General features: G+C 34.6%; 3 protein-coding genes across 3 annotated transcripts; 2 read left to right on the top strand and 1 right to left on the bottom strand.

Moving 5' to 3' along the window:
• Positions 1 to 283: 283 nt before the first annotated feature.
• On the bottom strand, positions 284 to 6,001 carry LOC109193991 (conserved oligomeric Golgi complex subunit 7). Its single transcript, XM_019344825.1, has 10 exons — positions 5,616 to 6,001; positions 5,211 to 5,300; positions 4,928 to 5,047; positions 4,737 to 4,838; positions 4,330 to 4,610; positions 4,026 to 4,171; positions 3,105 to 3,303; positions 1,921 to 2,599; positions 1,273 to 1,605; positions 284 to 825 (listed from the first exon to the last, which is right to left on the bottom strand). The coding sequence occupies exons 1-10, from the start codon at positions 5,898 to 5,900 to the stop codon at positions 547 to 549; spliced, it is 2,514 nt and encodes an 837-aa protein (XP_019200370.1). The 5' UTR covers positions 5,901 to 6,001; the 3' UTR covers positions 284 to 546.
• Positions 6,002 to 11,774: 5,773 nt separating this feature from the next.
• Positions 11,775 to 14,676, top strand: LOC109194061 (vesicle-associated protein 1-2-like). Its single transcript, XM_019344922.1, has 7 exons — positions 11,775 to 12,035; positions 12,162 to 12,232; positions 12,594 to 12,675; positions 12,773 to 12,888; positions 12,997 to 13,155; positions 13,766 to 13,843; positions 14,328 to 14,676. The coding sequence occupies exons 1-7, from the start codon at positions 11,984 to 11,986 to the stop codon at positions 14,436 to 14,438; spliced, it is 669 nt and encodes a 222-aa protein (XP_019200467.1). The 5' UTR covers positions 11,775 to 11,983; the 3' UTR covers positions 14,439 to 14,676.
• A 5,448-nt stretch (positions 14,677 to 20,124) lies between these two features.
• LOC109194060 (putative glycerol-3-phosphate transporter 1) lies at positions 20,125 to 23,291 on the top strand. Its single transcript, XM_019344921.1, has 3 exons — positions 20,125 to 20,243; positions 21,130 to 22,213; positions 22,499 to 23,291. The coding sequence occupies exons 2-3, from the start codon at positions 21,214 to 21,216 to the stop codon at positions 23,053 to 23,055; spliced, it is 1,557 nt and encodes a 518-aa protein (XP_019200466.1). The 5' UTR covers positions 20,125 to 20,243; positions 21,130 to 21,213; the 3' UTR covers positions 23,056 to 23,291.
• Positions 23,292 to 25,029: the final 1,738 nt, after the last annotated feature.

Genomic DNA, 25,029 nt, shown 5'->3' with positions numbered 1-25,029 from the left:
TTCTTGGTTACAAAACTTTATTCAACGTGTAAGAACTGGGAAGTTATTTGATTTTTGATTTTTTTGGAGATTATGCGTCACGGCAATAACAACCAGGATGTTTGTTTTAACAATAAAATGAGAAACCAAAACGAGCCTATCAAGTTTTAAACTATTAGGTATCTATCTTATTTGCAGTATGTAATTTTCTAAAGCAGCATTGCCTCTTAATTACTACGGGGTATAATATAATGCAAATTATGCAATGTTTGCATAAAATGAGAACAGAAAAACGATACGGGTATAACCATGGGGAAAGGGGTCAAAGAAATGGGGATATTTTCTCTGCAATGAAAGATGCATGACACCAATTTCGTATAGTACAACAAAAATGCATGATTGGGGAAAAAAAAATTCCAGCCTATCCTCCCTTTTTCCCCAGCACAAGCAGAATATGATACGGGGTAACATAATTCTTAAACCACACACCCAACGAAGTATACTGGCCCAGAAAGGGTGAACCTTACAGGGTCTCTGAACAGTAGGAATGCTCCAATCATTGTGCCATTACTCCAAACTAACACGGCGCATTTTGCACACAAGGTTGGCAGTGGGTAGATCAAGCTGATTTCCAGAATCAGATTTTACAAGTTCCTTGAGCTGACTTCTTGGAGTTGAGAGACATGAATGGAAGGTGGCAAGAACTGGAGGAACGGGCATCGATAGAGCTGAAAGCACATTACTTAAGTACTCAATATCAACAGAGAGTTGCTGCGCTCCACGATCGGTGATATACTGAATGCCACGCAATTGATCCACATAAAGAGCAGTAGCACCTTCTGCAACCTATTCAATACAAACAGAAGAAATAATAGTTTAACTTATAGGTTTAACTGGAGTAAAGTTTAAATGGAATGTGTTTTATTGAGAACATATTTTAACTAATGGAATGTGTTTTATTGAGAACATATTTTAACTAATGGAATGTGTTTTATTGAGAACATATTTTAACTACTTAAAATCCCAGTAATAAAAATACACTATTTTTTCTAAAACAGCCATTAGATCCCAGGAGTTATCGAATTCTTCTTTAAATGATGAAGATTGGATTTAAACATTTCATTTTTGGGAAAAAAACCAAGCACACTACTACTTATAGCATAAGAACTAAAATCCAAGAGTGCAGATGCAATATGATAGTTCATCTATTCAGAATTTCAGATAAGCTGCCAGTAATAGCATTAATAATGGAAACAGACAAAATTACAACATAAAATTTTAAAATTTAGTTACCTTAAACATCCATTCAGTAGCAAAGTACTGGGCCTCATCAGCATTGGCATCAGAATTGGAAATTCCCTCTGCAAGAGGCTCTAATTGTTGGGGTAACGTCAGAAGATACTCACCAACATTAGTAACATAAGACTGAGGATATGCACTGAATGTTGGGAGGGGACGAGCACTATGCTCTTCTACAGAAGACCATATAGGCAAACGAGATAAATCATTGAAGTGTTGTCGTACTTTTGATATAAGTACATCATAAACAAGCTCATTAACAGCATCTGCAAAAGACGTAACCCGTTGAGAAGCAACTGGAAGTGCATGAAACCGGGGATCCTTAGACTGCAAGAAATACAAAAAAAAATTACTCATAAATTTAATATAAACATCACATAAGAAAAGTATAGATGGACAGAGAGGTTTCCAGATCTAGAAAAGAAAAGGACATGCAGATGTATGTGGCAACTCTTTATTATTTTTCCCCAGATCACCAGATAGGTAATAGGTTCTTGCCATCTATTTATTCATCAATTTGACACCCACTTTAGGGGAAACTAGCATTGATATATTCATTTTATTTTTAACCACAAAAAATGTAGAAAACAGATATTGGCATCAACTCTGAGAAAGGTAGTAAGCTTTCTCTATCTCAACTACCTGCTCCAATAGATTAAGAAGTTTCCGAGCTTTTTCAGGAACACCAACAAGCCTCACAGATGCCACATCCAAGGCAGCCCTTCCGGTCACAGCTACCTGTCCACTTCCATCATCATTGGCCGCATGTGAGTGGTTCTGATCAAGACTTGAACCAAATACCGAAAAAGATAAATTTGTACTCAATCTGGCAAGGGTAGCCTTGAGGGAAGCTTCAAAGACAGATGATCTGCTGGTTAAACAATCAGCAACCGTGAGAATTTGCAATGCACCTTGGACAAATGACCATTCCTCCTCATTTGACATGAAGTCAACCTTGCGTGAGTTGGAAGCTCCTTCCCTCCTGTCAGATCCCATTTCTTTCTTTGAACCAACAGCATCAGCATCCAATCCACACACAGCTCTTAGTGATTTTAAATTATCCTGCAGAGTGGAAATGTACTGTAGCATAACATCATCCAGAGCAAGAATAAGCTCATCCGCCTCAGAACCACCAGTGAAATTAATGCATCTCTCTACAGCAGCTTCAAGAAGTAAAATGATTTGTGGGATAGACTCTTCCATCCTTCGAACTGTTTCACTAAGTTCAACTCCCTGAACCCCAACAAGAGTGATGGCAGCTCCTCTGAGGTCAAGTCCTGCAATCTCACCAGAGAGAACGGCACGCTCCATCTGCCCATACCTAAGAACAGATCAATCAGGCAGACAATGCAAGAACATTTAGTTCAGAAAGCCAATAAAGAATAATAGTATGATGTATATTTAAAGATCCTGTTTTGGCTATTTCACCTAGCATGCTGAATCTAGTGAAACAAACTTTGTAACACCAAAGAAAACCATCCAATTCCATGGTTAAGGACAACAACAATAGATGTAGCAATCACCAGAAAAAATCTTAATCACAAGAGCCAAATTGGAAGCTGAGTTAATTAAAAGCCGATACATTCGAGCCAAATTGTAACACCAAAGAAAAAAATTTGTTGTCTAGAAAACTAGAAAATTTTTAAATGCAGGATGCCCAAAAGTATGCTTCAGGAAAACCACGTGCCATTATAACTATATGATGATAGGTTAAGAAAAAATTTTGTTGTCTAGAAAACTAGATAAATCTTTAAAAGCAGGATGCCCAAAAGAATGCTTCAGCAAAACCATGTGCCATTATAAACTTTTACTTCATATGTGCTCACCGTCGTTTAAATGATTCAAAAGGATGGTATATGGCTTTCAAAACATCCAACATAACTTGAAGGTCAGCGTCTGAGAATAGGTGTTGGATATTCCTAGCGAAACTCCCTGTTGTATTGTGAAGTTCAATTAAGGCATCCAGATGTTTGGTTTGGACCTTGACACCTTTTGACAAATCTCCAGTTGAGATGTCTATGATACCTGAATTTTTGACATAGAATCTTAGCTAAGATCATAGAAAATGCTTAGCAAAATATAGTACAGGTATGTTTGGATGCCATATGGATGATGAATGAGAGAGGACACATGCTCATCTATCATTTAATAAAGGTCATAATATTTATATAAGGTTTCTATTTACAAATCCATACTTGCTCCATTACCGCATCCTTGCTTACATAACCAAATATCATTTACATGAAAACAAGAAAGAATATGCTAAAATTGGTGACTAGAAGAGCATGATTTGTTTTAAACAAGAGGCTGAAAAATGTTTTACAAACACCATCAAAGTAAACAACAGACGGATATTGACTTTTCCTTAAAGAATTAGACAGCTCCATGAAAATGCATTTGTGCAATTTCCCTTTGTCTATGTGACACCTTGCTTTTTGAGATGTCCTCAAATGTTTGACACACTGACACAGTCACAACCAACTTTCTTCCATGTCATCATGACATGAGCAACTCAAGTTCAAATTTAAAACAGAACTTTTTTATGATTTAAAAGCCTCTCAACTCTTAACCCATGTCTATAAAAATTTGTGACATATTTGGATGGAGGCAATAGTTAACTAGGACTACTACCTAAAATGAGTATACAAGAACGATAGGGAAGGCAATACTGGTATATTAGCAAGAAAACACATAGGTCTATAGGAAATATGATTACAGACCACTCCAAAAGAGTACTAGAAATTAACCTTTGGCCAATGTTTTTGTCTCGGGGACAGCCTCCCCAGCAGCCAGGTTGATAGATGATACAAAGCTTGAACCAATAGCTGACATTGTTTCAATTACTAGATTTGGAACAAGTGTTTTATATTCTTCTGGAAAAGCAAGCACACACCTGTAGAAAATATCAAACTAGTTTTACTCAAACATAAACTGCAATCTATCCTCAAACAGCCACAAAGAATGCAATATTTTATACAAAATAATTTTGAAGTATATCCATGTTGTACACCAGAAATGTGAAAGTTCACTCTGAAGAAGACTAAATTATACCATTTCCACTCCTGTTCAAGATAAAGCAGCAATTCATCATAAAAACTGGGAAGCCAACGTGAAAATGAAATCGGAGATGAATTCAGTTGCAACTCATTAGCACTTGAGAGCCTTTCTACTTCATTCTTCTCATTTGAAACCTTATTTGCCTGTTGCCTCAACTCAAAATCTTCCCAAAGATGTTTTATAGGCTTGAGGTGGACCTTTGAGTATTGCAGTTCTAATGACTTGAATCTCCCAATTCTATTGAGAATACTCCTCATTTCTTGGGCAACATCAACCTAGAAACAAGGATTTCTATTTTATGTCCCTTTTCTACAGTCTCCAAGGAGATATGTGCATTCAAATGATTGTGAAGTGAAAAATATTTTGCAAAAGGGAAGGAGAAAATGTGAAATTAAAGTAACCTTCCGATTGCTTAATGCATCTGTCAAGCGAGGTTGCACCATCGAGTCTAGTCTATCTTCTAAAACTTCAAGTTGTTTCCTAATATTAGCAAATTCAGCAACCTGGAAATTTTAGGATCATTAATACAGCAATTTAGCGCCCAATAAAACATGATTTAACACCAAACAAAGACAACCAATTTAAACAGTACCTCACCAACAGCAGACAAGCAGTGCCTCATGTTTGCCAGTGTCTCTGCAGCACGTGGAAGATCACCACTCGAAAATACATCCTCCACAGTTGAGCTTAATTGAGTCAAACCAGCTGCATCCTGTCCATTAGGAGATGGGAGCATTTAGTGCAAGCAATATCACAGGGAGACTGATAGTGCCAAGCACAAAATTTCTGACTAAATTATAGAGGGTCCTAATTAAGTACTGAATTACTCCATATATGAGAAGCAGGGAAAGAAGATTAAAGGGAAATGGGGGCACCTGCAATGTCTCGTAAGCAGCTTCCATTCTTCGCTTGACAGTATCGACTTTTGCTAGTGTAGCTACGGACTCTGCAGATGATCCCTCTGCCTAAAATGGGAATAAAAGTGGAAGAAGAAAAGTGATTCATCGCTCTACTTTGGCTAGTATTGCTATAGATTCAGCAGGTGAATTGAAGCAACGTTACAGGAGAATAAAGGATAATTGGGGAACATTCGTCAAATGAAGAGCATCAAACATGCATACAAGTACCATAAATATATGCGGGAGAATTTCAAAACATTTCACAAATGCATTCAATTGACTGACACGAATTTCAAACATTTTATTAAAATTAGCATACCACATTCGAAGTTTTCATTCATGAAATTGAAATTGACTGAGGAACAAGTAGGAACAAGGTACCTTTCTGAGTTTTTGGAGGATGGAAGAGACGGAGGAGCGGAGCGAGAGGGCGTCATCGCGGAGTCGGATAACGTCACGCGTGGCGCGGGGGACGCGGTGGAGAGCAGATGCGCTGAGCTCCTCGAGGGAGACGGCGATCTCCTCCGACGCCATCTGGAGCTTCATTTCCAGATCCACCAGGTGCTTGTCCAGCGGGTCCTGCGGGTGCCGCGACTGGCACGCCCCGTTTATCCATTGCTTGGGGTCGAACTTCTCATCGGAGAAGGAGCTCAGATCCACCATCATCTTGCCCGGATCACACTACCGAATTCACTCATCAACTGTTTACTGTCTTCGCTGTTTCTCTGAATCCGTTAAACCAAGCGGTTGCTTTGCGGGCTTCCCCGGGGCAAATTATGCTCTGGACCCGTGTCCACATTGAATTGTGGACACGGGCCCAAAACGACGTAGTTTTAAAAAAAAAAACGCCTCATTTAGTTAAAAAAAAAAAAAATCGCGCGTGTTTTGCCGTTAACGGCGTTTTTTTTTTTTTTTTTGATTATGAATGTACAGTTATGCCGTTATGAATGTACACTTATGCCGTTATGAATGTACAGTTATGCAATTATGAAATTATGAACACAGAGCTCTAACATTATGAACTTACAATTATGAACATATATAGTGATAAAATTATGACCATGGAGCTTTAAAATTGTGAATATAGAGCTTCGAAGATTATGAATGTACAGTTATAGAGTTATGAATCTACAGTTATGGAGTTATGAATCTACAGTTATGAGATTATGAATCTACAGTTATGAAATTATGAATGTACAGTTATTGATCGAATTATGAACAAAGAGCTCTAACATTATGAACTTACAATTATGAACATATAGTGATAAAATTATGAACATAGAGCTCTAAAATTGTGAACATAGAGCTTCGAAAATTATGAATGTACAATTATGGAGTTATGAATGTACAGTTATGACGTTATGAATGTACAGTTATAGAGTTATGAATGTACAGTTATAGAGTTATGAACGTACAGTTATGGAGTTATGAATGTATAGTTATTAACATATAGTAATAAAATTATGAACATATACTTCTATAACAATTAACAAAGTGATCTGAAATTTAAAATAAAAAAAAAAAAAAAAAAAAAAAAGGAGATAACAGTGCCTAACGGCACTGTTACCCGTGTCCAGCAAGCATGCTGGACACGGGTCCAAGGCATAACGATTGCTTCCCCGGAGGAACGGACAGCGTCGCGAATTTTCTTTCTTGTTTATTTTTCTCTTTTGATGGGCTTCGTGTAAGAGTTTCCATTATCTGGATATGGGCTTTAAGCCCATTATTCGTGAGTTCATTTCCCATCTCTGGAGCAAATTATGCTCAGTCGTTATATTATAGACCGTGGTGCATGTGCACCGCGGTCAAAAACGACGCCGTTTTTTTAAGTAAAGAAACGGCCCGCCGTTAGAGTTAACGGAGTCCGTTTGTTTGGTATATTAAACACCAACTGACACTACAGTATATCCAAACCGACACTGCAGTTATATCAAAATGATACTGTAGTTATAGTGAAATGAAACTGCAGTGTATATAAACTGAAACTGAATACATTTCACATATTTGAGTATATATTGTACAATGAAGCTGTAATTATATCAAAATGATCATGTAGTTGTGTTTTAATGAAACTATAGTGTATATAAAATAAAATTAAATAACATTTTCACATATTTGAGTCTATAAATATCGAATGAAACTATAGTTATATCGAAATGAAACTGTAGTTGTGTTCAACTGAAACTGCAGTGTATACAAAATGACACTGAATAACAGAGTTACTTTTTGCAAAAGGGTGCGACACGGCGGAAATAAACACTGTTAATTTTCATTTAAAAAAAAAAGACGCGCGGTGCATAATATAATTTGCCAATTATGCTCTGGATAAGGTGGACCCAAATCCAAAATCCAAAATGACATCGTTTTGTTTGAAATGATGCTGTCTGAATTTAAAAACAAAAAAAAAATTATTTTCATATATATATATATATATATATATATATATATATATATATATATATATATATATATATATATAGTTAATTCCAGCAATGGTCCTCCGACTATAGTGATTTTCCAAAATTAGTCCCCGACTTTTAATTTGGACACTTTAGGTCCCATGACTTTCAATTTCTTTCCAATTGAGATCCTTTCGTTAGAATACGGTTCATTAGACTTTAAATGAAGGGGTAAACTCGTCCTTTCACCTACCTATGTATTATTCTTCGTATTTCTCCCTTCGTATTTCGCTGTTATACCTTGTAAACATCTCAATAATAGAGGAACGCACACACGATAAGTCAGCAAATGGGGAACGACGAGGAACATTTTAGGATTTCGACTAAGATTATCTTCATATATATCGCGTAAACAATGGAGAAATACTAAGAATAATACATAGGCAGGTGAAATGATGAGTTTACCCCTTCATTTAAAATTTAATTAACCGTATTCTGACGAAAGGACCTCAATTGGAAAGAAATTGAAAGTCAAGGGACCTAAAGTGTCCAAATTAAAAGTCAATGACTAATTTTGAAAAATCAATATAGTCAGAGAACCATTGCTGGAATTACTCTATACATATATATATATATATATATATATATATATATAGTTATATAGTTATATATCATTGACTAAGGAAGCGGTGTCGCTAACGGCACCGTTATTCCAGACACGCAAAACTGCATCGTTTTGGACTTGGATTCACCCTGCGAAGTGAACTCGGTTCATGATATTTTTTTTGGTTGTCCAAAGGTATCCCTCCAGCCGATAGTTAGAAGACTAATCCTCCGTTTCAACGGTCGGCACACTAAAGGGACTGACCAACCTCATGGTTAAGGGACGATGTGCTAAACCACCACGCCAACCATGTTAGTTATAACAACTCCTCATATTGGCATATTGCAAGACAAACTTGAAAGGTGTTCTATTTGCTCGTAGTTCTCGTTTGATACCGGATAAAGCAAATCTTGGTTATACTGATAAATAAATATTTTTAATATATTGAATGCTCATTTTTATACAGATTCATTTTTAGGCAAAATATTAATTGGGTGTTTGGTTGGCATTAATTATATTGGTATTGAATTGCAATTCAATGAAATGATAAACTGCATTGTTTGGTTGGAGAGAATTGCAATTCCCTCAATTTATTGAATTGCAATTCATAAGTCTCCTATGAATTGCAATTCAATGAATTCATCCATACAATGAAAAGGAATGAAATGACATATTTGCCTTTTGAATGTTATTATTAATATTATTACAGAAAGATATTATAGTCTTTATATCACTTCTCCCATTTCTATTATTTCTCCCTACCAAACAATATAATTGTAATTCCTACTTTATTCACACTTTATTCTGTTCTCACCGATTTAATTCCTTCATTACAATTAAATGCCTTGTAAATGCAGAATACTGGAGTCCCTCCTAACGTTTCTATCCTGGATAAACTTGAATATATCCACTATCCAGGGTGAGTAATTAAGAACAGTTTTGCATGTTTATTATGGCTTGCTGGGGAAATATTTTTTTTAAAAAATATTTTAATTTTTTTAAACTCAATATTCCATAATATTTTATTATTACTTTTTAAAGCATAGTTTTAAAAAGGCAAAAGTTGAGGTGAAATTCCCAAAGATTAAAAAGAAACTATATTTGTATTTATTTTAATCAGCATAAAACAAAAATGTAATTTATTCGTAATATTTCATGTTTTGACGTGGTAATAAATTTTATTTTATTAATTTTTTTAAAGAGAAACAAAATTCATTAAACTAAACATTCAAACTTAAAGCTTCATATAAAAGGAGAAGGCAAAATCAATAACCATTCCATACATATAAATGATGCTCCTAACTAAGGTATGAACAACTATATGTGTAAACCATTTAATAAGGTTGTCCACATCCCAGCCAAACTCTCCTTTGCAAAGTGATGTGGCAAAGCCACATATATATTTTTTATTTTTTTTAATGAAATGCGGCAGCTTTTGTATTTTTTTTAAAAAAAATTATTTGATTATTTGTATTTTTAATATTTTAATATAATTAATAATGTTATTTAATATATTGGGCCCACTTTTGAAGGTTGATTAGATTTGTAGGAATGTAATGTGAATAGTAGATAATTTACAAATGAAATGATGTGGAAGTGGGACCCATTTTTTAGAGCGAGAGATATTTGCAGGGATAAGAACATCCTAAACATAGATCAAACATTCAACTACATCATTTATAATCAAATCAAAAGAAGTACATAGGGGCTGTTTACTAAAATGGAAAAATGGAGAATTTTCCAAAAAAACAGAGAATTATGGAAGTGGAAGAATGGAAAATAGAAAACTTGTTTACTAAATTTACTTCTCCAAATTCATGTTCCATTTCCATTCTCCACATCTCTTAACAATTTTGGAGAAAGCCAAAACAAACATCTCCAAATAGAGAAATGGATATAGTGGGTGAACAGTACCACATGACCTTGAGGTCTTAGTTTTGATTCTTGTTGCTGTTTGTTTTCCTTTTCAGCGCTGAGCGCCTCTTCTCTTTGCCTATTCTTTCTCCTCTTCTTTAATTTCTCCTGAGCGCCTCTTCTTTAATTTCTTTTATTATTATTATTATTATTATTATTATTATTATTATTATTATTATTATTATTATTATTATTATTACACACTTGTGTGAGACCGTCTCAGATATCTTTATTTGTGAGACAGGTCGGATCAATATGCAAATGTAATACTTATATTAACAAATGTAATATTAAATATTATTGTTTTTTAGTACATATTATTATTATTGTTATTGTTATTATTATCTTTGTTGTTATTATTATTATAGAGCGAGAAATCAGAAAATTAGAGAAATGAAAAGATGGAGGAATGGAGAATGAAAAATGGAAAACTGGAGAAATGGAGAAGAAAAATTTAAGAATTGGAAAAATGGAAAACTGGAAATGGAAAAACAGAGAAATGAAGTAAACGACCCCATAAACCATAATCTCCCTAACTACAATGAAAATTTCATATGACTTTCTGATAATACAACCAAACCCTATATTCTTTTTGCTTTGATTAATCACTACATCAACAAATGAACTGATCTTATCCCATGTTAATAATGACCTGTTTGGTACAATGTAGTTTGGTTGTAAAAGAATTGAAATTCAATAAAAGGTGAAATTACATTGTTTGGTTGGAGGGAATTGCAATTCCGCTGAATTGCAATTCCCTCCTTTTGCTGAATTACAATTCATGCCTCCACCCTATGAATTGCAATTCCATGCTTTGTGGAATTGCAATCTCATTATAAATTACCAATTTACCCTCATTAGCATTATTATATTAATATTATATAAGGGCATTTTAGTATTTATTTACTTCTTCCCTCTCAATTCCTCATCACCCTATTTCTTCCTACCAAACAATGTAATTTAAATTCCCACTTTATTCTTTTCCCACCGAATTACAATTCCTTTCCTTCCAACCAAACATCCCGTAAATGAATTTGTTTATTAATAAAATATTATTACATTAAAAAAAAATTATGACAAACTCGGTAATGTAATATTGAATGTACTATCAGGGTGTTTGGTTGTGCGGAATTAAGGGGGGAATAAACTATAATTCAGTGGGAAAATAATAATGTGTGAATAAAGTAGAAATTCAAATTACATTATTTGGTAGGGATGAATAAAATTATTGTGAATGGAAGAAAGAAGGAATATAAAGACTAAAATGTCTTTGTATACTAATACTAATACTAATAATAATAATAATAATAATCAGGGTAAAAACATAATATTCTTCATTTTTCCTTTTTCTTCTTTATTGAATTACAATTTAACAAAATGGAGAAAGTTGTAATTCCTTCCGATCAAACACTGTAATTTATATTACCAAATAAAACCTTTGTAATTGAATTACAACTATATTCTACCAAAAACCCCATAAAATACTTGACTAAAGCGAAGATGTCTGTTCGCACGAGTTTAGCACACTGGTTTAGTAGGTATTAATTGAGAGTAGAAGCAAGATTCCCTCGAAAAAAGAAAAGAAAAATGGATAAAAAAGGTGAAAATTACAGCTCAGAACGCATTACGGAAACACCAAAGCATTTCCGGTGATAACTTTCTCATCAAGCGTCTCTTTCATCATTGTTGTTATTGACATCCAGGAATCTCGCCATCGGAATCTTTGAATTACACAGAAAAATTCCCCGTTCTTTCCCTCTATTTATTCTGATCTAAAATCACCATAAACCCTTTCACCAAATCGACCAATTTCTCCGCCTTTGACTTGTAGGATGAGTGCTGAGGAGCTGTTGATCATCGATCCCCTCGAGCTCAGATTCCCATGTAAGTTTATTTATTAGATTCATTTCGCTAATCCAGAAGCTCGAATTTTGTATTCAGTAACTCTGTATGGGTTTTCGAACAATACTAATATTTTAAACATTATTTGTTTGGTTCGATTTGAAACAGTTGAGCTTAGGAAACCAATCCCATGCTCTTTTGAGCTGCTCAACAAAACGGATTCTCACGCTGCTTTCAAGGTGTATTTGTATTTCTTTTGTATATTTTCTATGTATTTTACCCTGTTTTTGTTAATTCATGGAGGATTTGTTTTCCCTCTATGTCTGCTTTACTGTTTTGGTAAACGCTTGTCACTGTTTATTTGCTTGGAGTTTAAGCTTTGCTAGAGGAGTAGAACTATAGCAAACTCAAGTAAAGTTTGGCATTGAATATTAATGGTTAAAGAGACAGTGTTCCATATTAAGATGTTGAGGTGATAATATAATTGGTAATCTGCATATTTTCATAATTGAATGTAACTGGGATCTATCATTTAAATGTTGTTACTGACCATCCTTTCAATTTTTGGGGTGAATTAATGCTTATGAGTCTTGATTATAGGTTAAAACAACAAATCCGAGAAAGTATACTGTTAGGCCGAACAGTGGCGTTGTCCCCCCTAGATCAAGGTGTAATGTTACAGGTGATTTCCTCATAAGGGGGTTCTCATTTTTTATGTTCAGATTTTATCTCTTTTTGTGGATCCGTTTTTGATTGATTTTGTGAATAATTGGTTGTAGTTACAATGCAACCTCAGAGTGAGGCACCTCTTGATATGCAATGCAAAGACAAGTTCCTCATACAGTGTGTGAGTACTCACCCTGGTGTTACACCTAAAGATATCTCCCAAGAAATGGTAACGATCTTTCTTTTGTTTGTCTTCTCTTTCCATAGATTTAGTTTTGCTGCCTTAAAATGTTGCCAAACATGAGCGATTTACTGTGCGTGCTTTTTTAATTTGAAGTTTAATAAGGAGGTCGGGAAGCATGTCCAGGAGTGCAAGTTGAAAGTTGTTTACGTTTCACCACCAAGACCGCCATCTCCAGTTCCAGAAGAACCTGAAGAAGTGCATTCACCTAGGGCTTCTAGAACCGAAATGGTGAATCAGGATGAGAATTCTGCTGTGAGTTCCATTTTCTGCAATATTATCTTGCGATATACTATGGAATCAAGCTTTCTTTCCTTGTTTTTATTGCCATCTATTATTTGGAGTTGATAGATAGTCAGTTACATTGCTCATTATAGATTTATTATTATAGGCTTTGAGAGAATATGCCAATATGGTGATGCGGACGCTTTATCATAAATATTTGGTGTCATTTAGTGATTGCTTCTACTAGTGGCTCAAAAGCATGATTATAAAACAATCTTATTCAGATTTCAAGGAGTCAACAACTTTGACTACCATGGCTAACAATTTTACTTCCATTTAAGTTCCAGTGACATCATTCAAAATATATGGCTTTGGATTTTTGTGATGCTTTTGATATGTTTGCTCCATCAAATTTTGTGCTTAAAGCTTCATCATTCTCATTGTATCAGTCATCACCAAAATTTTTGTAGCCTCACGCCCTCACAGTCCCTCACACAGAGACCTTTGTCTTTTATTTAAATATATAAACATATGTATTCGTTTTCGCTCTTGTTCTAGCTACCAATTTCCTTATTTTTTTACAATTTTTTTTTTTTTTACTAACTTGATTATTATTATTTTTTTTTTTGCATGACTTCAGCCCAGGGATCAAATTGTGAAATTAATGGAGGAGAGAGATGCCATTATTCAACAAAATGGAAAACTGCGTCGAGAGTTGGTATGTGTCATTCTCATTGCTTTGACTTCTTCTTCTTGGTGTGTGTGTGTGGCTGTTAACTAGCTAAAAACATCTCATTCCATCAAGTGCCCGAGCTTTCCTGTATGCACATAGAATCATACTAGGCCCTTCCATTCTGTTCTTACTTTAGTTGGGCCAGAATTAACGTTTCACATCACAATTTTAAAGTAGTTTCACACTTCCACTGCATCCCGAGATTGTAAGCCTTAGAGCATTGTTGAATAATTCTATGCATTTCTTTTTCTGCATTTAACTTGAACATGATTGAAGGCCTGCTCAAATCTCAAACAATCTTAATTTGGAGACTTCACCTGTCAATCTGTCATGACAGTGTTCCCGGTCATGGCTAATGAACTATATCATTTCCTTTTAAACGTGTAGATTTTTAAGGTTTATGCTGTTCAGAGTAGCCATAAGCTTAGCAGAATGATTAATTGAAGTTCTTTTCTAATCAATCATACAGGAGTATTTGCGACGAGGAGGTTCACAAAAGCATGCCGGAGTTCCCCTGCTCTATGTTTTGCTTATAGGCTTGATTGGTATTGTTATGGGGTACCTTTTCAGAAAGTCATGATCAAGCCCAAAGATGAGGTTTTGCAATGGATTGGAGAGCAAGTTTTTTAGTTAAGAAATGAGAGATTTACTTGGTTTTAACCTGATACTTTGGGGGTTTCCCCCTTGTTAGTAAACTGTACATCTATAAATCAAGAGATACTAGACAAAGCATGGCATTCAAAATTTTCACTCCAATATTGATATTTTGGGTGTGTTTGGTTCGCACAAGGGAATTCAGTGAATCAAATACTTAGTAATGGTAATGAATTTTGATGAAAGTATTTTGGTGGACTTAGAATGATTATCAATATTGATGTTTGGTTATGTATGGCTCTATAATGGGAATAAAGGTTCTAAAAATACCAAAAAATAAATAAAAAAGTTAAGGCAATTGATCCTATTATAACGACATCCAAAACACTAATATGAACAAAAAAATTAAAACAAAAATCTAAAGGTACTAATCTAAATTTAAAAATCATATCATATATTATTAATAAGATTGAACGATATCTGTTTTTAATTAGGAAATGTGATTTTTAATTGAAGAAGTAGTCAAAATTTATAATTGTGTTTTAAAAAGTTGTCAATCAAACACTAACTATAATTATGATTCACATTTCTAGTGTATAAAAATCTATGAACCAAACACACCCTTTCGTTGCATCACTTTTTGTCCTGGTCAAGAAAATATATGGCAGCTTATGAGATACAATTTAATTGATTGACCAATTGATGAGGACAAACACCATGGATGATGGGCTACGTTCTCGATAAGGAGCTGATCTGATCTGGGCACCATCCAGACATTGTGTAGCCAAAAAGCGAGTCGAAACAATGCAACGAAGCTTCCTCTGTAATTTCCCTAAATTTGTTTCCTATCCAAACCAACCACAGAACATGATCAAATATTCAAATCTTCAATCCCAAACAATCATTAACTTCATCAATTCATAAATAAACTAGTGTGACGGATTCGATTAAAAAAAAATTAATAAGAATTAAACTCATAATTTTTAAATAGTCAAATATATCATAATCCATCCATAATTTTACAATTAATTTTAGGAGGATGTTGTCTGCGTCTTAAGAGTTAAATAAAAGAACTATTATTGTAATGTAAAAAATCGTAGACTAAAGAGCAGGTAACAGCTGGAGTGAAGGGGTCACGACTCACCTGACTCGGACAAGTAAGCACAGCATAGCCAAGAGATGAAAGATACGACTAAATATTAAAAAAAAAAAAAAAAAAAAAAAAGTCATTACACATAATTTTTGAGTGTAGAATTCATACACTCCACGCAGTATAATGCAAAATTATAAGTGAATTATGTTCCCCGAGCAGGGGAATATCCTATTTTGTATTGGAGCGTCCTCGCGCGAAGTTTCCTGGATTGCTTATTCATCACGGATCGGCATGTGAAATGACTTGACTGCCACTGCTTAAACGATGAATTATATTGCACGCATGCATTCCTTCTGCGTCTATCTAACCAAAATAGTAAAATACATTTGCTAGCTAGTTAATAGTTAATACGCTTTTTATTTCCTTGAGGATAATTAAGGTTATGTTATTGGATAGTTCAATAAGTTTAATAACTAATTAAAATAATAAATATAATATTTTAAGAGCAACGTGATTTGTGAATTTTAAAGAAATTTTTGCGGAAGAAGAAAAAAAAAGGTATACTCCGCTTGTGTTTGCCTCGCACGAGCCACCCAATAAGCGCGTGTTTTACACACACTCACGGGGCAGTTTAGAGTGGTCACCAACGAGCAGTCACTCTTAACCATTGTTACCTTTTTTTTTTTTAAAAAAAAAAAAACAGGCTGTTGCTGGCGTTCTTCTTCTTTTAACATTTTTATTTAATTTAGTTATTAAACCAACTTCTTTATTTAATTTTAACATGTTTAATTTAAATATATTAAAAATAATAATTGTAATTATAATTTTTATAATGATAATAAATAAAAAAATAATTAAAATATAGTGGAGTAAAATAGTGTGAGTCCATAAAAAATTGAAAAGAAAAATCTAAAATTAATAGGGAGAATATTTTTGAGATTGAGTGATATAGTGGATGATGAGGTGGATGCTAAGGTTCACAAAAAATTAGAAGAAAAAACCTCTCTAATAAGGTTGTCATCCCATCAAGTTTCTCACTTGCTAAATGAAGTCTTGCTAAATGAAGTGGAAAAAGAAAAAAGAAAAAAGAAAAACAACTTTTTTTTTTTTTTAATATTAATGTCACAGTGGCTACTGGCTAGCAAGCTTGAGCAAAAGCTGTCATGCTGTATTTTTCTTGTTTCTTTTAAAAAATTTTATTAATGTTTTAAAGTGATGTGAAATTGGGGCTCAGATTTGAAGGTGACTGAATTTGATTTGTTTGGATGTAGTGTAAATAGTAATTGAATTGAAAAATTAGCGATGTGGAAGTAGGACTAACTTTTGAAAGTGATAGAGTATTGCAAGGGTGAGGATAGCCTTATCTTAGCAAGTGAACCCCTCTCAAGATGATGATGTGAAAGGTAATGTGAATATTATTTTTGTTTGTTTGTTTTATTTTGTTAGCTTATGTAGCTAGCTTGCAATCACTTTTAAAAGTTAGAGAGTATATATTGCATGGATGTAGATAAAATAGTTGAGAAATTGTAAATTTTGATGATGTAGAAGTGAGACTCATTTTTAAAAGTGAGAGAATATTGGTGAATAAAAATAGTCTAATGAGATTGCTCTATGTCGATGTATATTAAACTTTAGAATACTCAATTTAAATTTACTAGTATAGGTTGAGAGGCCAAATTAAACATGTCAATATAAGTCTGTAAGCTAAGAAGTCTAGACGTCTAGTTATACGCCACCATTAATAATTGTGATATATTGTTGTCCTATCGGATTCATCAACTACATTAATTAACCAATAAAAGGATACTAGAGTAAATCCTATCACATTTACTAGTAAATACCATATCATACAATCAATATTTATGGTTACTTACGATGTTAGGAGCTCATTAGAGCATCCACATTAGTTGGGAAGATTTGGGGGATAATATAAGAGTGATTGGGAGAGAGAATGTGAGAAGGGGAGAAAAAAAAAAAAAAAAAAAAAAAACCAAAATTGATTTTTAAAACAAAAAAAAATTAAAGAATTCAGTCGCGTCAGGCGCGCCAGACGCGCCTCCGGGCGCGTGCACTGCACGCGCCCGGCCTTTTTCCTCAGTTCCGCGCTACGCGCGGAACTGCGATGTTTTTTTTTTTTTTTTTTTTTTTTTTTCCTGCCATTCTCCCCTCCTTTGCAGGAGGATTATTTTCTCCATTCTCTCCTTCTCCCATCTGTTAAGCTGCATATTTGTGTACTATTATCTCCATATTATCCTCTGATGAGGATGCTCTTAGTCTCTTGAACCCAACTTTCTGTTCTCATTGTACACAACCTCTCATTTCTTGCGGCGTATTCAATTCATATAATCAATAATTAATACTGAATTCTTAATTTGTGCGCATATGAAGACTAAGATCTAATAGGTGGATTAATTGTGTGACTCACTATTTACCCCCGCATTAGCTTTAGGAGCGAGATCTTGTGAATTTAAGATTAGTCCGACAAAACTAAAATCACCTAAGGTTTTTTTTTTAAAATAGATTTTTTTTTTTGGCGAAAATATCATCATTATTATACTTTTCATTATCTCTTCTATTAGCGATATATTGTATGCTTACATATGCACCGGCCATGTTTTTCTTCTATTATATGATTTAATGATAATGTTTAAAAGTATAATAAGTTAAAGATATACCTTAGATTTGTAGCATTTGTCAAGCTATGGCGTTAAGTGCTTATAGGGAACTTAGAACGAAGCAAGCATAACTTAATCAGTCAATATTTTACCATAATTAACAAATATTTGTATGCCAGCACTGCTAATGACATGAACGGGCATGCGACATATATAATTTTAATTTATACTAATAATAATATTCTTATTCAATTTTAAATAATATTATTTGCATCCTTCATCGATCTTCTTCTTTTAAAATAAAACTTCAAGAGTACTTTCAAAAGTTAAATATACAATGATATTTGATAATTTTATTTTCTTAATGAAAAGTTCCCTATAGAATGTCAATGTTATAAATAAAAAAAGAATGGAATGTAATATTATTATAATATTATATTTATAAAAATGTTAAGAGTGTCTTTCTATTTATAGTAGTTGGTAATTGGTATTCTTACTCTTTGTTATTGCAGATTTTCTGTAAAGATATATTTAAATATAAATGAGAGTACCTTTTGTCTCACAATTGTTGCTAATATAATTAATTGTCATTTTAAAGAAATTCAGGGTCCGTTTACTAACAGAAAATTGTTCTCTGCTTTTTGTTTTTTAATTTTTCAATTTTCATTCTCTGTTTTTCATTCTGTGTTTTCTGTTTAGAAAAATTGTTTACTAACAGAAAATTATTCTCTGTTTTTTAATTTTTCATTTTTCACTTAAAATTTAGTTTAGATAATATTAATATTTTTTGAGCTAATATCTAAAATATTTTTTTTGGATATATTCATTTGAATGACATGTATATGAATATATAACTTTTACTTTGAATTCTAATATATGTGAGATTTCAATATCCGATATCTGGGCCGAACTTGTATTATGATATAACATAATTAAACATATTCGAACTAATAATCTATTGAGTTCAATCAAAATCTAAAACATTATATAGAATTTAATTCTTAATTTTGATAATGTAAATAATGTCTAACTTTAAAGTGTAAGCAAATAAATTATGTTTAAATAAATAAAGTAAATAGAAAAGATAAAAGATAGTGATATAAGTAAAATAAGATGATAATGAAAGTAATCATAGTAATGTGGTTATAGTGACATATAACTAAATAGATGATAGATGATTCTGTTTTCCATTTAGAAAACAGTTTTTAAGTGTGTTTCAGTTTTTCAAAAATTTTCAGAAATTATTTTCAGTTTTCAAAATGAAAACTGTATTAGTAAACATGTTTTCTGTTTTCTATTTTCCAGTTTCCGAAAATTTTCAAAAATTTTCAGTTAGTAAACGGTCCCAATTGTTCAAAAAATTACAAATTTAGTCCCTTTGCTGACCGATGTCGTGGAAAATGTTCATACCTATAGCTTTTAGCTTGCGGATGGAAGAATTGTTGGAGGGAAAATGTGTGAAATTCCAAAATAACCTTCTAAAATCCCTAGTTACGAGGGTTTTCATGACTTCTGCTAGCAAAGATACTAAATTTGTTACTCTTCGAGCAATTGAGATATCAGATTTCTTAAAATTAATAACGAATAATTAGATCGTAACTGGATTTTAGTTTCATTTTTCATGCACAATAATTTCATTACAGTAATACTAAAGTATCATTTTAATTATACTACAATTTCATTTGATAATAATAATGTGCTCTATTTTTTAGTTTCATTTTCCATATACACTAATTTCATTATAATAACATTAAAATATCATTTTAATTCTGCTACAGTTTTATTCAACGATCATGGTCCACTTTATAACAACTGAAAGGTCAGGACTCTGGACGTTGAAGGACAAGGAACCTGAGGGTAATATTGAGTTTTCACAGATTCCTCGTGTTCATTAATCACTACCGTCCCCTTCAAATGAAGGCTAAGCTTTCCCACTCTCGACTACTTGTGGAATAAGCTTGCCTTTCTCTGCTTCTTTATTGCAATACATAAATACAAACAGAGAATCTATACACAATACACACGCATACAGATATACATATAGAGAGAAACACAAGCTTCCATTAACCTTTACAAAAGCAAGGTTAGCTTCTCAGCTATTCATCTACGTTTCTTTCTCAAATTTCCTTACGTTTCAATATGGCTCTTTTTCCCTTTAATTATTCTTGAACGCTTTGATTTTTTTTTTCTATGATTTTGGTGGAAAAGGAAAGTTATGTAACAGCTTTAGGGAATGGGTATTCTAAAGTTTTGAGCTTTTCAAAGTTCTGCGAATTTTTTTCCTCTGCAACTTGAATTTGTTTTCACCAATTCTGTTGGAAAATATTACTGTTTAGATTGTTGTCGGTTTGTGGGTATTTTGTGGCTTTTCCAATTATATATGTAATAGTCATTTCCAGTAAGGATAAGGAAGATTTGTGCTTTTATAGAATCATGCAAACTACCCTGTAATTTTGGGTGCAAAAGGCGAAATCTTTAACCTCAGAGACTGTGAATGAGTTAAAATCACTGTGACTCAATGACCGATAGGTGGTTGAACCAGTGCCTCTCCACAAGAGGGTGAAACTCCCGAACTGCCAGCAATTCTGCAAAAGCCTAAATGTTTCTTGTTTATATGTCTCTGTGTGACTGTGTTGTGCTATATATTATGCTGCTTAATTGTGTTCTTTTTCGGGTTTAATTCCACTGAAATAGGAGTGTGCTTTCACCTGATCTTAGTTTCCAGGCTTTATGAAATTCAATGTTAATTTTTCCATTTCTGGGAACAGTAAAATTGTTGTTGGATATTGATTTTCTTATTTAAGATTATAAGTACACACCTGTAAGGCTGTAACTAGATAAGAAGCTAAGAATATGCCCCACCTTGATTCTATGACATTATTATAATTTGTATTTAACTTGTATGTTTGCTTATATACAATTTGAATTTTATATCTCATTGGCTGGCTGTCTTTTATATCTTGTTTCAGGAAATCCCTAGTTGGATCTTAAAAAGGAGGGTTTTTATTTCTTCAGTTTCTTCTTTGTGATCAGAGTTGAGAGAACATTCAATTATGGGGTCTCTTGCAGAGATAATCCAGGAGAGAAAAAACAGTAAGCCCCCTGGAATTCGAGTTTATGAGTGCATAACAAAGTCCAATCTGTCATACAAGACGTATCAAGCCATTGTCTTGATTGTAACGTTTTTTGCATATGCTGCGTATCATGCTGCAAGGAAGACAACTAGTGTTGTCAAAACCGCGCTTGATCCAGAGTCGCCTGGTGGGGGCTCGGACTCCCCATGGCTGAGAGTTTATACTCAGAAACCGATTCAGAACTTGGGGAGTGTACGGGTTCTTGGAAATGGTTGGTCGCCTTTTGATGGTTCTGGTGGCACGGCATTGCTTGGTGAACTTGATGTGGCTTTCGTTTTTGTGTATGCGATGGGAATGTATTTCTCGGGACACATGGGGGATAGGATGGATCTTAGGATATTTTTGAGTGTGGGAATGGTGGGAACTGGTTTATTCACTGTCCTGTTTGGAATTGGATATTGGGCAAATATCCACTTCTTCTATTACTATTTGACGGTCCAAATGCTTGCCGGCTTGTTCCAATCCACGGGATGGCCTTCAGTGGTTGCGTTTGTTGGGAATTGGTTTGGGAAGAAGAAGAGAGGACTTATAATGGGAATCTGGAATGCCCACACTTCAATCGGGAACATTACAGGCTGCTTGGTTGCTTCGGTTTTACTGAAGTTTGGATGGGGTTGGTCCTTGGTTGTTCCAGGCATAATGATTACCTTCATGGCCTTGGCAGTGTTCCTTTTCTTGCCAGTTCACCCCGACACTGTCCGAGCTAACAAGGACGAAGATGAAACGCGATTCCCTGAAAAGGAAGCCGAGGAAGTGAACGAACCTCTCCTGAAATCAGAAGGAGAGGAGGAATCAGCTGTGGGTTTCATTGAAGCATGGAAGATCCCCGGGGTTGCCCCTTTCGCTCTTTGCCTTTTCTTTGCCAAGCTGGTGGCCTATACATTCCTCTATTGGCTTCCTTTCTATATTAGCCACACAGGTATAACTATTCTCGCGTTTTAATTTTACATTAGCAACCCGCTTACCAACTGGTCCATGCTACTAGGTTGCTGGTTCCCTCCTTATGACCCTAGCAGGCAAAGGACCATAATGAAGTAAACCAGACTAGGTTGCCCATGGCTGACCAGTTCAACCAATAGGCTGCTCCTGTTGGGAGTCGAACTTGTAACTATGTGGTTACCAAGTGAACAGTCTGACTAACTTGACTGGGGTTTTCCCTGGATTGCTGTTTCTTAGTGTATCGTGTTGTGTTGTGATGGTGCAGCCATAGATGGGGTGTACTTGTCGAACGAGGAATCTGGGAACTTATCGACGCTGTTTGATGTGGGAGGGGTGGTGGGTGGGATCCTAGCAGGCTACATATCTGATCACCTGGATGCCAGAGCCATAACAGCAGCAAGCTTCATGTACTGTGCTATCCCAGCCCTGTTCTTTTACAGGAGCTATGGCCACGTCTCCATGGCCATGAACATCGTCCTCATGTTGATTGCTGGCGTGTTTGTGAATGGACCTTACGCGCTGGTCACAACTGCAGTCTCGGCTGACCTGGGAACACACAGCTCGCTGAAAGGCAATTCCCGGGCACTGGCAACTGTCACTGCAATCATTGATGGAACCGGCTCCATTGGCGCTGCCATTGGACCACTGCTCACTGGCTACATTTCAGCTCGGAGTTGGAATGGCGTTTTCACGATGCTGATGATCGCAGCACTAATCGCGGGTTTGCTGCTGACTAGGCTAGTTGTGGCTGAGATAGCCGCGAAGATTCAGTACTCGAGGAGCCAAGCAGAGCCAAGGTCAAGGTCTGTAAATATGGCATAAAAGGGTGTACCTGTAATGCTTTTTGCTGTCTATTTGGATAAGTTTCAAGCTTTCTTCTCAGACTCAGATCACAGATGAAGAGGTGAGATTTGACATCATAAATCAATCTCAGGACAGTATAGTATGGTGTGGAAGACAGAATAGGTGTCTCAGAAGTATATTTTTTGAATCTTTGTGGCATAAAATGATAAAGAGCATTCCATCCAGAAGCCTGGATGATGGCTGATTGTATTATACACCATTTCTTGTATATCTTTTTTTTTTTTTTTTTTTAAAAGAATTTATTATATATCTTTTTCTTCATTAGATTTTGAAAAACAAATCCTATCATGCAGAAGAGAAACTTTTGCATTAGAACAAGCTCAACAGTTGCTATTCTTTGTCAAGTTTTTTGTCAACCGGGAGAGAGGAAGTAGAAAAGAAAAAAATAAAATAAATAAATAAACAAAAGCTGTCTACTAGTGCACCCAACGGGCGCCAGCTGGGTGCTGATCAACAGTCTTTCTTTTTATTTTCTTCCCCTCCCGCGGGTCCTACAAAAAAAAAATAATACGGAGTAATAATAATCCCCGCAAATTCATTTTCCTCTCTCCCGTCTATCTCACAAAAACACACCCAAATAAACTATTGTGAAGAGCTGTTAATAATTGATAAATTTTCTGTTGGTCCATCCTTGATCGGGACTGGGATAGGGTGGGGCAACAAATCTTGAATTGCTTCAGAAGTGTCTTTTAAAAGCTTGATTGATCTGCCTCTGGACACCCTAAATTGGCTCTTGGGGAAATGATTAAGTACAAGACAAGGGACTCTCCTAGAGAACCTAACAAATCAGTGTCTCATAATTGAAGCAACTAATGCACAACAAACAAATCTACTAGATCAATGGCTTCAGACATCCTTCAAAGACATAAACTCATGTACAACATACATAAAGGGAAATTCCATCTGAATTCCCATCCAACCCTTTGTTTCATTCAAAATGTAGACATCTGGGATGTGATGGACATGCCACCAAAGTACCAAACTGTAATTTCCCATGGTTCAAGGTTGGTAGTTTGGTATCAAACCTATGATTTCCATTAATAGATCACAAATTCACACTAGAAAGAAAAACGGTTTCAACATTGAGTGCATAGAATCACTTTGGTATTACAAATGACAACTCCGACCAATTCCATTGATGTGGTTAACCTTTGAGCTTAAAGCTAAGTTCAGTCGGCTTCTTCACTATACCAATGTATGGAGTAATATATTGCAAGGTTATTCTACTGATATCTAATCATTAAGCAAAGCACCTGCGCTCCTTTAAGAAAGGAATTTTCATTTTCCTCGAAACTTTTATCTTCCCTTCTCCTTATCAACCATGGTAGCTGAATGATAAAGGGGACAAAAAAGAACAATAGTGAGTTGACCCTACATACCTTATAAAGAGGTAAAGACGTCAAAGGAACACAATAGCCAGCAACACTCTAAGAACCAAGATACAATTTGACAAAATGACAATAAACTCAAGCCAGGAAACAAGCATCTATGCCATAAAAAATACAGAATAACAGAGCTACCAAGTAAATTCAATACATTGTATTCATGTGACATAAGTATAAGCAGAATTTTCCTTTTCATATTCCATAGCAGACATAGAACTCTAGGCCTTGTTTCTTCTGTCAACTAAATGAATTTATAGATCAAGGTTGAGATGCAGATAATCGCTAGATGAATATCTACAAAACCTTAGAAATATCAACGGATTGTGATGGCCTGTGTGGTTGATTAAGATCCTAACATAACAAGCAACCAAACATCAAAACTCGGGAGTAACAAACATAGCATTCTAAGCGGATGATAAAACATTAAACCAGTCTTGGAAGTAACAATTGCCTCAAGATTTTATGAATCTCAGGTGACCATCAAGTGTCTAGTAAGAAAAAGAATTTAGAAGTTGTAATTACATTCCTTCAATCTCTCTGACGTATC

The sequence above is a fragment of the Ipomoea nil genome, unplaced genomic scaffold (assembly GCF_001879475.1).
Source record: "Ipomoea nil cultivar Tokyo-kokei standard unplaced genomic scaffold, Asagao_1.1 scaffold1932, whole genome shotgun sequence".
Taxonomy (NCBI): domain Eukaryota; kingdom Viridiplantae; phylum Streptophyta; class Magnoliopsida; order Solanales; family Convolvulaceae; genus Ipomoea; species Ipomoea nil.
This window is presented reverse-complemented; position numbering and strand designations above follow the sequence as displayed.

Bases quoted from the DNA above. Each gene is read 5' to 3' on its own strand.
- LOC109194060 (XM_019344921.1), top strand. From the start codon at position 21,214: ATGGGGTCTCTTGCAGAGATAATCCAGGAGAGAAAAAACAGTAAGCCC. The intron at 22,214-22,498 runs GTATAACTATTC...GTGATGGTGCAG, and splicing joins TTTCTATATTAGCCACACAG to CCATAGATGGGGTGTACTTG.
- LOC109194061 (XM_019344922.1), top strand. From the start codon at position 11,984: ATGAGTGCTGAGGAGCTGTTGATCATCGATCCCCTCGAGCTCAGATTC. The intron at 12,233-12,593 runs GTGTATTTGTAT...TCTTGATTATAG, and splicing joins ATTCTCACGCTGCTTTCAAG to GTTAAAACAACAAATCCGAG. The intron at 13,156-13,765 runs GTGAGTTCCATT...GCATGACTTCAG, and splicing joins ATCAGGATGAGAATTCTGCT to CCCAGGGATCAAATTGTGAA.
- LOC109193991 (XM_019344825.1), bottom strand. From the start codon at position 5,900: ATGATGGTGGATCTGAGCTCCTTCTCCGATGAGAAGTTCGACCCCAAG. The intron at 5,048-5,210 runs GTGCCCCCATTT...CCTAATGGACAG, and splicing joins CTGCTTACGAGACATTGCAG to GATGCAGCTGGTTTGACTCA. The intron at 4,839-4,927 runs GTACTGTTTAAA...TAAAATTTCCAG, and splicing joins GCTTGTCTGCTGTTGGTGAG to GTTGCTGAATTTGCTAATAT.